Source organism: Chinchilla lanigera, unplaced genomic scaffold (assembly GCF_000276665.1).
Source record: "Chinchilla lanigera isolate Chin_1 unplaced genomic scaffold, ChiLan1.0 scaffold00096, whole genome shotgun sequence".
Classification (NCBI taxonomy): domain Eukaryota; kingdom Metazoa; phylum Chordata; class Mammalia; order Rodentia; family Chinchillidae; genus Chinchilla; species Chinchilla lanigera.
The window spans coordinates 1610090-1625029 of record NW_004955497.1 but is presented as its reverse complement, the minus strand read 5'-3'; the positions used below and the strand labels follow the sequence as shown (position 1 = coordinate 1625029).

The following is a 14940-nucleotide window of genomic DNA, read 5'->3' as shown; positions in this document are numbered from 1 at the left end:
CACACTTGTCTGGCAGTCATTTTAGGCCACTGAGCTACATCCCCAGCCTAGGCTTTTAATGTGAAGAGTTAAGTTGTTAGCAAGTGTTAAAAATGACCATGGGAATTTCTAGTACTTCAGTATAAAAAAGATATACTGTGAAGACTCTTTGATAACCTTGAGATTCATTGCATGGTCTTCTGTTTGTTTTACTTATTTAAAGTTTCTTTTTAAAATATATAAACAGCTAAAATGAAATAAACATGCAATGTACAGTACTTATTGTCCGCCTTCCACTTGTATAAGTATAGTGCCTAGCCTAGAAGTTAACATCAGTGCATTAATTCAGGTAATAGTGTTTATCTAATACACTGCTGTAATGATACTTGTTATGAATCTTTTTTTCAAGCAGTATCTTGTCTTACAATTTTAATTAGACAATGTAGATGATAATCAAGAGGAAGGACCCCAAAGCAGCCAAAATAAGTGGTAGTTACTTTTTATGATAATGATAAAAATGCTATTTCTGCTTTGTCTTGTCATAGCCTGCTATATTCACATAGTACATTTGCATGCAATATTTAGTGAACCTTAGGAGAGGCATGTGAATTAGGCGAGGCATAGGGTAGCAGTGCATTTTGTAGGTGAGATAGCTGAGACCAGGATAAATGAAGTGCTTTGTCTGTGTTCTTTGAAGTGCGAAATCTTGGCTTGTTAGAACCCAGTTTTTCTGGTTCCTTGGTCCAAAGAATAGAATTGTTATACTGGGCTCCTAAAGAGCCCTGCAGAGTGTTTCTACTTATATTTTAGGTATAGAATTGTCTCTGGATGGTAGGCAACTTGCCACCAGCAGTGAGTCATAGACAAGCATGAAGGACAATTGAGAAAAACTGAAGCAGACATAAATCAAACAGCATTGCAGTCTGGTGCCACTCTGTCAGAGGGTGCCCCATATACTTTTGGTGCCGGGAATTGAGCTTAGGACCTCGTACTTGCCAGGCAGGTGCTGCGCCACTGAACCAAATCCCCAGCCCCTGCCCCATATACTTTAGTAGCTCCAAATATTTGCTTTATCCTAACATCATATAATAATTGGTATAGAAATAATTATTTTAGAAAGGTGTACAGGAACATTTATTTTTTATTAGCTTGATTTCTTTGATCTTGGATAAATCAAGCTTTGTTGTGTTAACCACTTAGGATTCTTAAGATTTTTGACGAATTTTTTTTTGTATTGGTCAAATTCCTGATAACTTTAGGATGACAACCTCATATTGCTTCTTTTTTTTTGAGACAGGGTCTCACTGTGTCCCTAGGCTGGGCTTGAACTCACAGTGATCCTCTTGCCTCAGCCTCCTAAATGCTGGGATTGCAGGTGTATGCCACTACACCCGGCTTCATATTGCTTCTTGATCAGTCAGTTAACTTTAACTGAAATTGTCTACACAGCTTTTGTTTTTGATCCTCCTATGTATGAGAGTCATTGTCTATAATGCAGAATAATTCTTAGCCCTGCCTCTGACATAGGGGCAGAGGCAGTGCTTGAAAGTACAGTACTGGTTATTAGAAGGAGGAGGGAAAAGGTAGTGCAGTTGGGGTGACCACTGAGACCTTAAAATCTGAAGCCAGTACATAGGGGCCTTCTTTAAGGGTAAGCAAGACACAGAGCTTATAATCTCTGCTAGGCTGATTTGATCCCACTTTGCTTTTTCCTGTACTGGGAAGGAGCTGTCCCTTTTCTCCCTTGGGAGCTCATTTTTGGCTTGCTTCCCTGGCTATCTTCATTACAGTGCAATGTGAGAGCAACTTCATTGTACAGGGATTTAATGGACAAATACTGCAAGTGAGTAAATGTGTTTGGAAACGAGTCTTAGACATGCTGTGGTATGTTAATTTTCTTGTGAATAGGAAAAGTACTTCGTTGATATGGGTGCATCTCTCTCTTAATGTACAATCAGTGCTTAATTATGCATCTTTCTCCAGCGAATGACTCTCTATTCATTTGGCACCTTTGAGTCAGTGTAGCAGAGTTAGTGTTTATCATGCTAATTTCACACCCTTACAGAATATTTTACTAAATTCATTTAAAAGATGATAATTTCAGGTATGGTTAAAAACAGTGATGTCTGTATGCTGCCTAGCAACTTATATTTATGTAGTAATTCTTTTAAGTGGTGTATTTAAAGATTTCTCTTTCATAAATGTAAAGTAGAATATTAAAATGTATGGATTGATGATGGTATCTAAATGTATATTTATGCATTAAGAAATTGGAAAGCTATATATAACTGGTTTAGGATTAACCCCTAGATAATAGGATTGTAGGCAGTTTTATTTTCCTTGTACTTTTCTGTGCCTTTGAGTTTTTGTAAGACAGATATATACTATACTATTTTTGTAGGATAAATTAAGAACAAATAATTATGTTCAGGGATCTAAGTCTATAATGAGGTATATTTTGTTCCTGATTCTCATGTATTAAAAATATACTTGCTTTTATGGGTGAAAATACGCTCTCTTACAGGGATATATATGTATTGCTACAACTTAAAAGCAGTTCTAAGCTGTGGGGGCTCTTTCCTGAAGTTTGTAGCTAAAGGAGACTTAAAAATCCTTCCGTTCTGAGCCACAGTAACTTCAGCGAGGCTCTCGGCTGTCTTTGACTTGTCTCTTTCCCACTCATATTTTTCACATCTTAAGGGTAAATACATGGGTATAATCTTACGACATATTCATTTCACACAAAAGTCAATATTTATTATTAGTACATGTTATAATAATTGACTAGACAAGACATTTTGATGAAATTTTGAATATAGTAATCTGTAAATGTACCATTTTGTGCACATTGTAAATTAGTTGTGGAAAATTATTATAGATCATACATTTGTAAGGCTCATAACATTTTGTATTTAATAAGTGCTCCTGGATTTCTAGCTTGAATGTTTTAAAATAAGTTGCAAGTGGATTTTTTCTTTTTTCAGTAGATTGGCTAATCTGAGATTCTGAAATTAATTTTTTCAGTAAGACAAATTTTCTCAAACATTTAAACATCTGTTAATATGTCCTATTCACTGAAATTCTGTGTTGAAGGCATAGGTGAAAACCTAGGACTGAGATTTATATAGGACACCAAAACTTTTCTTCAAGATTATAGGATCTTGAATTCATTTGTTAGACTTCTGTGAGTTTCTGAATGTAATTAATTTGATTTGAGACCATCTTATTATTTTATTTAATGCCTGTTTTTCTCATCGAAACCTAACTATATTTTAAAATCTGTGTACAATTGATCACATATTATTTAATCTATGAAGTAGTGATTCCTAGTACTTTAATCATTAATCACTATTTTATTTTGGGGTTTTTTTTATTAATCACTATTTTAAAAGAAAGCCATTTTTTAAAAATTAGTTTTGCTAACCAAGAAATGAAGTTCTTTTTTGTATGAAATAGAATTTATTGTGTATGAAATCAGAATTTATCTGATTATGTACATGTGAGATGTGCCTGGTAGGTTGGCCAGGCTCACGTGGTATTTGAGAAGGTTTTAAAATTCCTTTAAACTGTAAAGTAGTATAGGTGATAACCCGTTGTTTGTGAGCTTTTGTACCTGATTTTTCGGGTCCAGATTCTTCCAAGGCCAAGCAAATGGAGTTAAACAGGCACACTTTCCTTGAAGATTTGTACAGGATGGGACTTCTTATATTAAAGTGAATGTATACTTTGAATTAAAATTGTAAAGCATGAGCGGCTAGGAATGTGGCTCAGTGATCGAGGGCTTACGTAGCATGCACAAGGCCCTGAGCTTGACCTCCAGCACCACCAAAACAAGCAAAACCAAAATGTGTGTATTTAAGCAGAAGTAGGAGCATTTGGAGAACTTTTTTGATTGTAGAAGTCTCCATTGATTGATACTACCAGATTCCCCAGGGAATTTGCATTTACTTCCTAGTGGTACAGAAAAGTCTGTAAGGGAAAATTTCAGATGAATAAAAAAGTAGGTAAATAGTATATTGGTCACCCATCTAAACATTACCAGTCTTCAGCAATACCAAGTCACACCAATATTTAGGAATTTAACTTTAGGTATATTTGCTAAGATTTGCCAAGATAAGCATCTGTAAGGTCAAGGTACTAACATCAGAAGCATTTCTGAACAAAGATGTTGCAGTTGGTGGGTGGGTCTGACTGTGTTCAGCTGTTGTATAAGCTTGCAGAAATAGTATCATCTTGACTTTAATCTCTCGGTTGTTCAGAGGTAGTGTGCATATTTCTGTTTAACCTCTGGAAGTGTGCCAAAATAATTTGTATCCTTATCTCCATCCTTGGTACCTTGACTCTAAATAGTCCATGAATAAGATTAATGAGTTGATATTCTAAGCCTATAGAATCAGTGACATGGAAATCTTCATTATTAAAACTTTTGTGGTACTATCTAGTTATTTTGGAGACTATAAATTGTTCCACATTCATCTGGGAATGAATTTCATCAACATCAGAACATAGGAGTCAGACAGACATAGATTCAAATCTCAGCTGGCCTTAGATAATTGCTTAACCTTTTCAAGACTCATTTCTTTCAAATGTAAGGTAGGGGTGTGGGTTGTTTTACAAATTAAATGAACTAAGGCACTCAACATTGATTTTTTAAAAAATAATGTCACTTAAATTCTGTGATCAAGTAGGAAGAATGTGTTCTGAATTCAGATCTTCAATGGATAACTGGATTTGAGAAGTACTATTATTAGCACTTGCCAGACCATTTAGAAAGGAAAGCTAGCTGGGTGTGGTGGCACACGCCTGTAATCCCAACACTCCGGAAGCTGAGGCAGGAAGAATGCTGTGAGTTTCAGACCAGCCTGAGCTACAAAGTAAGGTCAAGGCTAGCCTGAACTGCATAGTAAGACACTGTCTCAAAAAGACAAAAAAAAAAAAAAAGAAAGAAAAAGAAAGAGAGGAAAGGTAATCATTTTGTCATTTCTAGTTTTCTGACAGGTAGGTATGCTATCTAAAAATATAATAGATAATCTATAGACAGACAACATTACGTTATGTTAGAAGATAATGTATTGAAACAAAGCTTTGAAAAAATAATGCCTCACAATTATTTCTTGTCAAATACAGCAAACGCTGGCCTGTTCTATTCTAACTGCATTATTGAGTGAGTTCTCAAGTTCAAGTAAGACTAGCAACATTGGACTGAGTATGGAATTCCATGGTAACTGCAAAAGAGTTTTTCAGGTATTGGTACTTTTGTTCTTGTGTTAAATTATTGGACCATCTACTTTTAACTAAATCTATTCTTAATGGCTGAGGACTTTTTTATGTATATAGTTGAGTAATACGGATTTGTGTTGTGAAAGTGATAGATTTAGTGAACGTAGTTGACATTTAAGATTGTTTAATTCTAGTCTGAAAAAGAGAATATTAGGATAAAGAGCTCATAGTTTATTATTTTCATGTTTAGATACAACTTGATTGATAGGATTTTGCTGGCCTTAAAAATAGGCCTGGCAGAATGCCAAAGAAGGCCATGTATTAAAATGTTATTGCAGATGGTGTAGGCTCTTTGTCTCTCATGTGTATTGTTTGGCTCTGGAGTAAAGTTATGTGAAGGCATTGATTTAAATCCTAGGGCTCTGCTCTATAGCAACTGACTCCTCTGGCTCTGCAGTACTGCCAGAGACTTTCTTCCCCATGGAGTAGCATTGTATTACAGTAAATGGTGTCACTTGAAAGCATATTGTGATATAAATTTTGAGTAGAGGGCTCAAGATGGAAAATATTCTTAAGGAAATAGTATTTGCCCATGGAAATTTTAAGGTTCTTGTTTGTTTGGTTTTATAGTTCTAAATAGGAATATATTCTGAACAAATTTTCAGTGTGAAAACATTTGTGATTGATTGATGATAGGAAGAAGACCTTCGTCAGATCTTCATGTTGACTGTTGAAGTTCTGCAGGAGTTCAGCAGGCGGGAAAACCTCAATGCGCAAATGTCCTCGGTGTTCCAGCGTTACCTTGCGCTTGCCAATCAAGTCTTGAGCTGGAACTTTCTTCCTCCAAATTATATCCTTTTTAACAACTGATTACTTGTGGTAATTTTCACAGATGACTTAGTTATGGTTCAAATCATTTTCTTTATATCTGCATGTTCTGTAAAGTGTGTTTGTTTTTTTAGGAAATGGGATTTATTTTATGATGCTACAGTGCAGTGGACTAGGTAGATTTAAAATTGCATTTACTACTTTGTAGATGATGGTTGAATACATGTGTACATTTGGTGGCTAATGGACTATTGTTAACTTAGGAAGAGTAATTTCCCTTAGAAAAGAAAATGAAAAAAATGGGAAGTGCATTTTAATGAAAATGAAACAATTTTCTCTTTGGATATATAATTACATTGGATTTTTTTACTGACTTCAAGTTAGTTTGGAGTATTCAGTCTTCATGGATGTTCAAGCATAGATAATAAGTCAGTAAAATATTTTTTCCTCAAAGGGCTTTACAAATACAAAAAGATGCAAAGTTCAGTTTTAGGAAATTATTAGTATACAGAATGTTTAAATGTATTACAGATGCATGTACATGTTTGCTTTTCAAAAATCACTTACTAAGCTGGAAAAATTTGTATCTTAGAAAACAGTTCTTTAAGGTTTATGATTTGCTATTCTAGAACATCTACCTGTTCTTCCATCCTTGTGAAGGGGAGTGCTAACCTTCTCTCCTTTCGTACAACACGAGAACATCTACCTGTTGGTAGATTTAAGCAGTAATAGACTGTTCAGTAGCCACCATTTTAGCATACTTACCTCAGACAAGCCTGGGCTCAAGCCTCAGCTGATCTTAGGTAAATTAATGAACCTTCTTCAATTGTAAATTTTCCTAATGCAAAAAGAAGATACAGATTATTGTGTGAGTTAAATGAGGCAATATGTTTAAAACAGAGTTAGGCACTATTTATGGAGCTCCTAATAGTGTCCTCGAATGAAGTAGTTCATCATAAAGCCAGCTGTTGTGCTCTTCTTTCTGGGTCTAATACTCTTCTATATGATATAGAAAGTTTAACGTAACCCGTTCTGGGTATCTTTAATCAGCTCTTTCTTGGGGCTCTGGCCAGGTATCTGTTTAGGAGGAAAAGACTGATAAGAAAATAAGAAATAGATACTGAATCATACTAAGGATTTAGGGTCAGACTACTCATTTTTCCAGCAGAGCCAAGAACTGCTACATTTGCATACAAAAAATTAACTGTAGTTGGTAAAACTGTGAGATTTAAAGAGGTAATTATAAATTTATTTTCAACTTACTATATTTATATAGTAGAAAACCAGCTGTAGAAGATTGTTTGGTAAAGTGAATCTGTGACTCTCTCCGCTTCTGAGTTTTCCATTGTTCTTTCCCGACCATGAGGTTAGTCACTTTCTTCTTTTGTCTGTTCTGTTCTGTTTGTTTGTTTGTTTGTTCGTTCTTTGAGCCAGGGTCTGGCCTCCCAGCCCAGGCTGGCCTTGAACTCACAGCAACCCTCCTGCCGTAGCTTCCACAGTGCTGGGGTTATACGTGTCTGCCACTGTGTCTATCTTGTCTATTTAATCATCTCTCTCTTAATAACCGCTTTTCTATTTTCAGCATATTAACTTAATTATTTTGGGTTAAGAGGCACGTATTATCTTTGCTTTTAAAAAATTTTCCCATTGAGTATTGCAACATTATTTTTGCTCCCAATTTTGTTTTGTTTTTAAAAGATAGTAAAGCAGCCTTTATTTAGAAGGGACCATGGTTAGAGGTTTACAGAACACTGTAACAGGTTCTTGCAGCTGTGGGGGAGAGAATAGATTCAACTCCCTGCTCCAATTTTTTTTTTTTTATTAAAGAAAATAAAAGATGTTGAGAAGCCTTAGGACAGATTTTAAAAGTATCAGACCATATGGAGCTATCAAAACGTTAATTATATATGTAGGGAAAATCAACGAAAGTTACACTGCATATATTGTAGCCAATTTTAAAATGTCTGTTTTAGGGGAAAATGTAGTTGGCAGAGTGACTATTTTGTAAAGGAAAACAGTTCTCTGGGAGTTTGGAAACAAAGTTTATCTGAAAGATACAAACATAAAATATTTTATAAAGTCTTTAGATAAAGTTTTGAGGAAACCTGTCATCTGAGAATGATAAGCACTATTGTGGAATTGCTAAAGGAAATAATTCTATTACTTAATGCTGTTGGGTACTTTTGTGACCATAGATTGTTGTATAATCCCATTAGTTTGCTGGCTGAACTGCAGCTAAGTGTTCCTTCTTTCAAGTAAATCAGCTTTCGATGTAAGAGAAAGAAAGAACTTTTTTAGGTGGTGGCATTAAACTTTGCTACAGTTTTAATGCTAATTAGAGAATCAGTTTCAAGGAACTCAATTCTAATTTCTAATTGTGGAAATTATAAAGATTACCATTTAATCTGTGTGGAAATAATCGAATAGTTGTTTGGCTTCATATATCATGGAAAGAAATTAATTAAAATTTCACTTAGTTAAAAATGTGTTGATGGTTTTTTAAAAATGACTTGTCTTTTAGAGTAAATAAATAACAAGTAGGCTTTGTAAAATATTTGTGCAGTTTGTGTCATATTTGATGTTTAGAATGGTGTCAGGTTAAATGAAGGTATATTAAATTATCGGTATTGCCTGGGTATAGTGCTGTATGCCTGTAATCCAGCACTCTAATCCCAGTGCTGAAGAGGCTAAGCAGGAGGATCCCCATGACTTTAAGGCCAGCCTGGGCCACATTGTGAGTGCAAGGCCAGCCTGAACTACAGGGTGAAACACTGTCTCAAAAAAAAAATGTCAGTAGCAATCCCCTTTCATTATTTTTTATAATCTGTTTTTTCATATTTGTTTTTATGTAATTTTAAGTATTGTGAATAGCTAGGAACTCTCAGACATTTCAGATTCACCTGTTGTTCACATTTTGTCCCATTTTTTCCTCTCTCCATGCACATACACAAGTGTATGAATTTACATATGTATATATTTAAACTTTTTCTTGAAACCATTTGAGTGTGGTAGCAGACATTATACTCATTTATCTCTTGATTGTTTCACAGTATACTTTGCCAAAATTAAGGTTTTTGAAATCATAGTACAGTTTTTAATAAGAAAATGTCTTGTAAAACCATACAGTTTTCATTGTAGAAAATTTGTCATTAAGAAAGTATTATCTGGGGCTGGGGATTTAGCTCAGCGGCAAAAAGCGCCTGCCTGGCAAGCGCAAGGTTGTGAGTTCGGTTCCTGGTACCGGAGAAAAAAAAAAAAAAAAAAAAAAGAAAGTATTATCTGACCTACATTCTTTATTCAGATTTTGTCAGCTGGCTCAGTATACATTTGCCTATTCTCGTTATTTTGTATAAGTATAGGCATATAATATGTGGCCTTTTCACTTAATGTGGTGTTTTCAAGATTCATCTATCTTGTACATTCAAATCCACTCCTAGGCCTAGCACCTATCTTCAGACAATGCTTCTTTTATTGCCATATACTATTCATTCTGTTGCATACCATATTTTTATTTGTCATTCACCCACTGATAAATATCACCCCCCCCTCCATGATCCACTCACCTCAAAAAGCCCCATCTATGAGTGCATGAGGATTTGGAGGGACATGTAGATACAAACTGTATCTAGATGTAGACTGTAAACTACATCTGTCTTATAAACTATACACCAGTGCTTATCTTTTTGTTTATGGCTGTGCTATCAGGTTGTGGCTTTGATTTGCATTACCCTTAGGAAGATTCTGTACACCCATCTTCTCCTACCATGGTGACCATTTGTGTCATTGGAGAATTGTATATTCAGATGTTTTGTCCAATTTTTAATGTAGGTTATTTGTCTTTAAAATAATTGAATTGTGAAGCCTGTGTGTTCCATAAACCCAGGTAATCCAAATTCAGCTAGGAAAAGATAACCTTTAGAGTGAATATTTCAGAGAAACTTACGTGGTTGTACTCCAAGTCTCTCGGCAGGTATAAGGCAAGGATCTCACAGAACTTGAAACACAAGTCCCCACTGCCGTAGTCATAGGCTGTGGCATCTTGAAGGACCTGCAGGAGGAGGACAAAGAGACCCTCAGAGAAGACACGGCTCTCAGAGCCGGGAACACAAAGAGTACAGAATGCCTAGACAAGTCAGTTAGATTGTTGGGACCAAACCCAGCCCTGGAGCACCTGGCTTGGTCTCAGTTTACCTAGTGTTTTTATGGATGGAAAGCAGGATGGTGGCTCACTTTGAACCAGAATTCAAAGCATTCTGGTGGCCTTTTTTGTAGCGATCTACCAGCCACTGCAGAAAATGCCACAGTGGGTAGTTTTGAATGTTCACTTAAACAGTGTCAGCCAAGTAAAAATCAGAAGTTCCAGTATGTTGTTTTCATATTAGTGGAAGGTAGAGAATGATGCCACAACCTATTTTGAGACCATCTGTCATTGTCATTTGAGACTAGCAAACAGTGTGTGAATTTTGTGGTTTTTGACTTTTAAAATTAGGTGAGTTAATTTTAAATTTTTCTTTCAAAGGGGAGAGTTCACAGATTTGACAGAAGGTCCCTTAGCATTGTTTGCAAGCCCCCCAGTGTACATGAAGTTGGCTTTGAGTGCGTAAATAAGGAACTTCCTGGCATGGTTTTGCTGAGTTTCTGGTTTTTTCTCTTAAACATTTACCAGTATCCAGAAGTTGAAGCTGTCTTCCCGGTGTAGCCCTCGTATTCATACTCCTAACAGTGCTCCCACATTAGCCACCCATGGCAAAGAATGTTCTCGATAAAGGTAGGGCCCACCACGCCTCCCGCCACAGTGTGAGCACATCTTCTGTCTCACTCTGTTAAGAATAGTTTCCTACTTGATGTCTACTTTCCTTGTCCTCAGTATGGCACAGAAGTGCACACTGCACGGCCATTGAAATTGGGAATTGAGATGTTACAAGGCAGTGCTCTGTAGAAACTAAAGCTGATTCCTCTGAAGAAAAGTATATTATGTTTAAATTCTTTTTTTTTTTTTTTTCCTGGTTTTTCTCCGGTACTGGGAACCGAACTCATGACCTTGCGCTTGCCAGGCAGGCACTTTTGCCGCTGAGCTAAATCCCCAGCCCCTAAATTCTTAATATTAGTCATTTCAAGTATAGTATTTAGGTGATACATAAGGCATGTGCTAGAAACCACATAGTAACTCTGAATATATTATGTAAATGTTTATGTATTTAAAAAAAAAAACTGCATTGGCCAGGCGTAGTGGCGCACACCTTTAATCCTAGCACTTGGAAGGCTGAGGCAGGAGGATCTTTGCAAGTTTGAGACCAGCCTGGGCTACAAAGTGAGCTCAAGGCCAGCCTGAACTGCATAGTGAGACCCTGTCTCAAAAAGATTAAAAAAAAAAAAAAAAAAAGTAACGGAGAGTTTTAGGTGTTTAGAGTTTAGATGACTATTCAGAATGTTCCTTCATTTTCCTACTTTCTTGAAAGAGATTGGACTCTTAAAAGATTTTGGAGACTGGGAAAAAATATTAAAACTATAACAATTCTTTATAGACAGACAGATAGATAGAAATATAGAGATACAGATTCTGGATAAAAGTCCCTTAGCAGATACATGATTTTGAAATATTTTCTTCCATTTGGTAGTAGGATTTTTTTAAAAAAAACTTTTTAAAAATTCTTTGAAGCACAAACATTTTAAATCTGCTGATGGTGATTTATCAGTGTTTTGTTGTTTGTGATTTTGATGTCATATTTAAAATTGCTTTTGCCTAACTAAAAAATCACAGAGATTTATTCTTGCATTTTCTTTTTATTAGTACTGTATATGTTTATAATAGATATATTCACTGGGTAATTAGTACACATGCAGATCTCATTTTGACCCTGGTTTTCTTCCTCTTCCCTCCCTTTTCTGCCCTGCCCCTCAGTGTCCTGTATTGTCTAAGTTTTCAAATTAAAAAGTGAGTCCTTCAGCTTTGTTCTTCGATTTCAAGATTATTTTGTCTATTCTGTGTCTCTTAGATTTCGTTTTGAAATTTAAGATCAACTTAGCAATTTCTGCAACAGAAGCTGGGATTTTGATAGGGATTGTGTTGAACCTTTAGATCAATTTATGGAGTATTACCTTGTTAACAGTATTATTTTTTATGATCTATTTGTTAGGTTGATTTGTTTATTTATTTATTTATCTATTTGTTTGTCTGTCTTTTTGAGACAGCGTCTCACTCTGCATTTCAGGCTGGCCTTGAGCTTACTTTGTAGCCCAGGCTGGTCTTGAACACAGTGCTCCTGCCTCAGCCTCCCGAGTGCTGGGATTACAGGCATGTGCTACCATGCCCAGCTTGATCTATTCGTTAGGATTTTTAATTTCTGTTAACACTTTCATAGTTTTCATAGTAAAAGTGCTATACTTTGTTAGATTTATTTGTAAGTATTCTTAATTCAGTTGTTTCTAAAATTTCATTTTCATATTGTTTGTTGCCTGTATATAGAAGTAGGTGATTTTTATGTGTTGATCTTGTATCCTAAAAACCTTACTGAACTCATTTATTAGCTAATGGTATTTGTAGTTCGTTTTGTGGGTATACAATGTGATAAGTACATGATCCTGTCACCCACAAACCATTGGTTTAGGCATGAATTTTATGTGTGTGTTTCCTGTGTACAGAGATGATTTATGAAAATATATACCCACCTGGCCCCAGAGGTTGCTTTAGGTACTTGGTCTAGGTGAAAATCACCACCTACCCAATGTGCCCACCCCCAACTGTCTTGAAAGAGACTGTTGGAATACAGCACACCTGCTACTCATTCTGTTTTAGATCATTGTCCAGCTGAAGCGCCCGAGGCCTGTGATGCGCTGAGCTCCTGATGGTCTTCCTCAGGCCTCTGTGCTCTTTCTGGAAGAGATGTGTTCATTGGCCAAGTTTCCTTCTACCCATTGTGCTTCTCTGCCCACATGCCTTCTCTCCATGCCTGCCTCGGTCACTCTCTGTTTGCACTTGAGCTGTGTACCCCAGGTGTCTGGTGTCCTTGGCTGTGCTTCCTCTGTGTGTGTCATATGTAAGTTCTTCCCGTTTGGCTCACTTCTCAGTTGTTGCTTTTCAGTTGTTAGTTAAGCGTCTGCTACCCACTCCACAAAGCTCCACGAAAGTACTGTGCATGCTTTTCCTCATTGCATGTAAACACCTAGCACAGGTGTTTGGTAAATACTTAGTTAGAGGAGGAAGCCAATTCAGAAGGGTTAGCTCAGTTTTTGGATGTGTGTTTGTCCTGCTAATATAGCCCAACTAGTAGTTCACTTGGTGTGCATAAATGATCAAGGGTTTTGGCAATGCCAATTACAAGTTACAGTATCATTGGTTTTTTGTTGTTTGGTACGGGGACTTGAACTCAGGACCTCACGCTTGCCAGGCAGGCGCTGTGCCACTGATCTATACCCTCGGCCCAAAAGTATCATTTTGTAACAGGAGTGTCTGGCAGGTATGTATGTGTGGTACATTGGCTTTGGTAATACTTCTTTTTTTAGTTTGGTAGTGTTGCTGTTTATTAGTATTCTATTTTTGTGGATATGATTTGGTTTGGGTAAAAAGCTTTTTAAGTTATTCTCTTGAGGTAAGTTAACTGGATCATAAAATAGTAATGGAATACAAAGCTTTTGCCTAAATTAGAACTTATAGTCAAGCCAACACCAGCGTTTGGAGGCAAAACTTTCCTTTGCTCCTGAAACTTTTACTGATGAAGTAGGGTACAACAGAATATAGGAAAAGGGAGAAACTGAAATGTTTATTATATTTATAAAATGTCCATTGTTGCTACAAGACCATGCCAGATTGTAAAATACTAATAAGAACAGGCAGTGGAAATTTTTAGATTGTCCCTCTTTGCTCAAGAATCATTTGTAGATATTGTGTGTCTCATGTGTTCTTTACTGTCAGTCACTGCCACAAAATGATTACCCTTACTGACGGTGTTAGTAAACCAGCAAAAACTGATTTGTGTACTTAGGAGCCCCTGTATTTCCACAGATGACAATTCCCCCTTGAAGACCTACACCCTTACTGATAATACTGTCTGCTGTGTGAGAAGCTGAGACAGAAGACTTAGTAGGATTATCTAGTGACAGGCACTAGCGGAGTGAAAGTAAGCTTGTCCTTCTGGCGGTTGGCCTTGTGTGTGTTTGTCTCTGCTCAGTAGTTACAGAATAAGGCAGGTGGCACATAAAAATGCCTTTGGTTCTCAGAAGTTGGCAAGCTTTCATGTAAGGAAAATTTTAGAACTAAACAAGATCTTTGTGGAAAGGGAGGGAGTAGAGTTACTCTTTCACTGTTCTGTAGTGCAGTAGAAGTTGCATGTTGTTGTAGCTGATTTTCCAGGGGATTAAGATGGCATTGAGTTTAGAAGACTCACTGGGTTTTAGCACCTCACCATTGAGTCCTTTGCTTAAAGCCTTGGAAGGTTTTAAGAACACATGGGCTTGTGTTTGGTACAGTCACAGAAAAAATATTGTAACTATAACTCCTGGTTCCTTAATTTGGTGAAACATTGGAAAATAAAGGAAGATTTGATGTGGATGAGAAACTTTTTAAAAAGGAGAATAGGATTCTTGAGAGACAAAGCAGCTCTCGCTGACTATATCTCATTGGTGGAATTGTATTTTGTTGGTTACAAATGAAATTATCTGATACAAAATAGGAATTATACAACATCAGTCATTATTTAAAAAACATAAACAAAGCATAGTCCAAGAAAATTCTTGAGTTATGCTGTGATCTGAACTTTGATAAAATGATAGCTGTTTAGTGTCATGCTATTGTGACTTGTATACCTCATAAAGTCTAACTAATGTGTTCTACATGTAATAAAAGATCGCCTAGTAGATAATTCACCACCAGGCTGCTCTTTTATTGTTGACACATAGTTTGTTTTTTAAAAAAGT

General features: G+C 36.3%; 1 protein-coding gene across 3 annotated transcripts in view; it reads left to right on the top strand.

Annotated features, from left to right (window-relative positions):
* The window catches only part of Xpo4 (exportin 4), a 98435-nt gene that overhangs the window by 36350 nt on the left and 47145 nt on the right, over positions 1-14940 (top strand). For all 3 annotated transcript variants that reach the window (XM_005406312.2, XM_005406313.2, XM_013505464.1), the window contains exons 5-6: positions 5107-5223; positions 5896-6049. In XM_005406312.2, coding sequence (XP_005406369.1) covers positions 5107-5223; positions 5896-6049 — 271 coding nt within the window. The remainder of the gene's footprint in view (positions 1-5106; positions 5224-5895; positions 6050-14940) is intronic.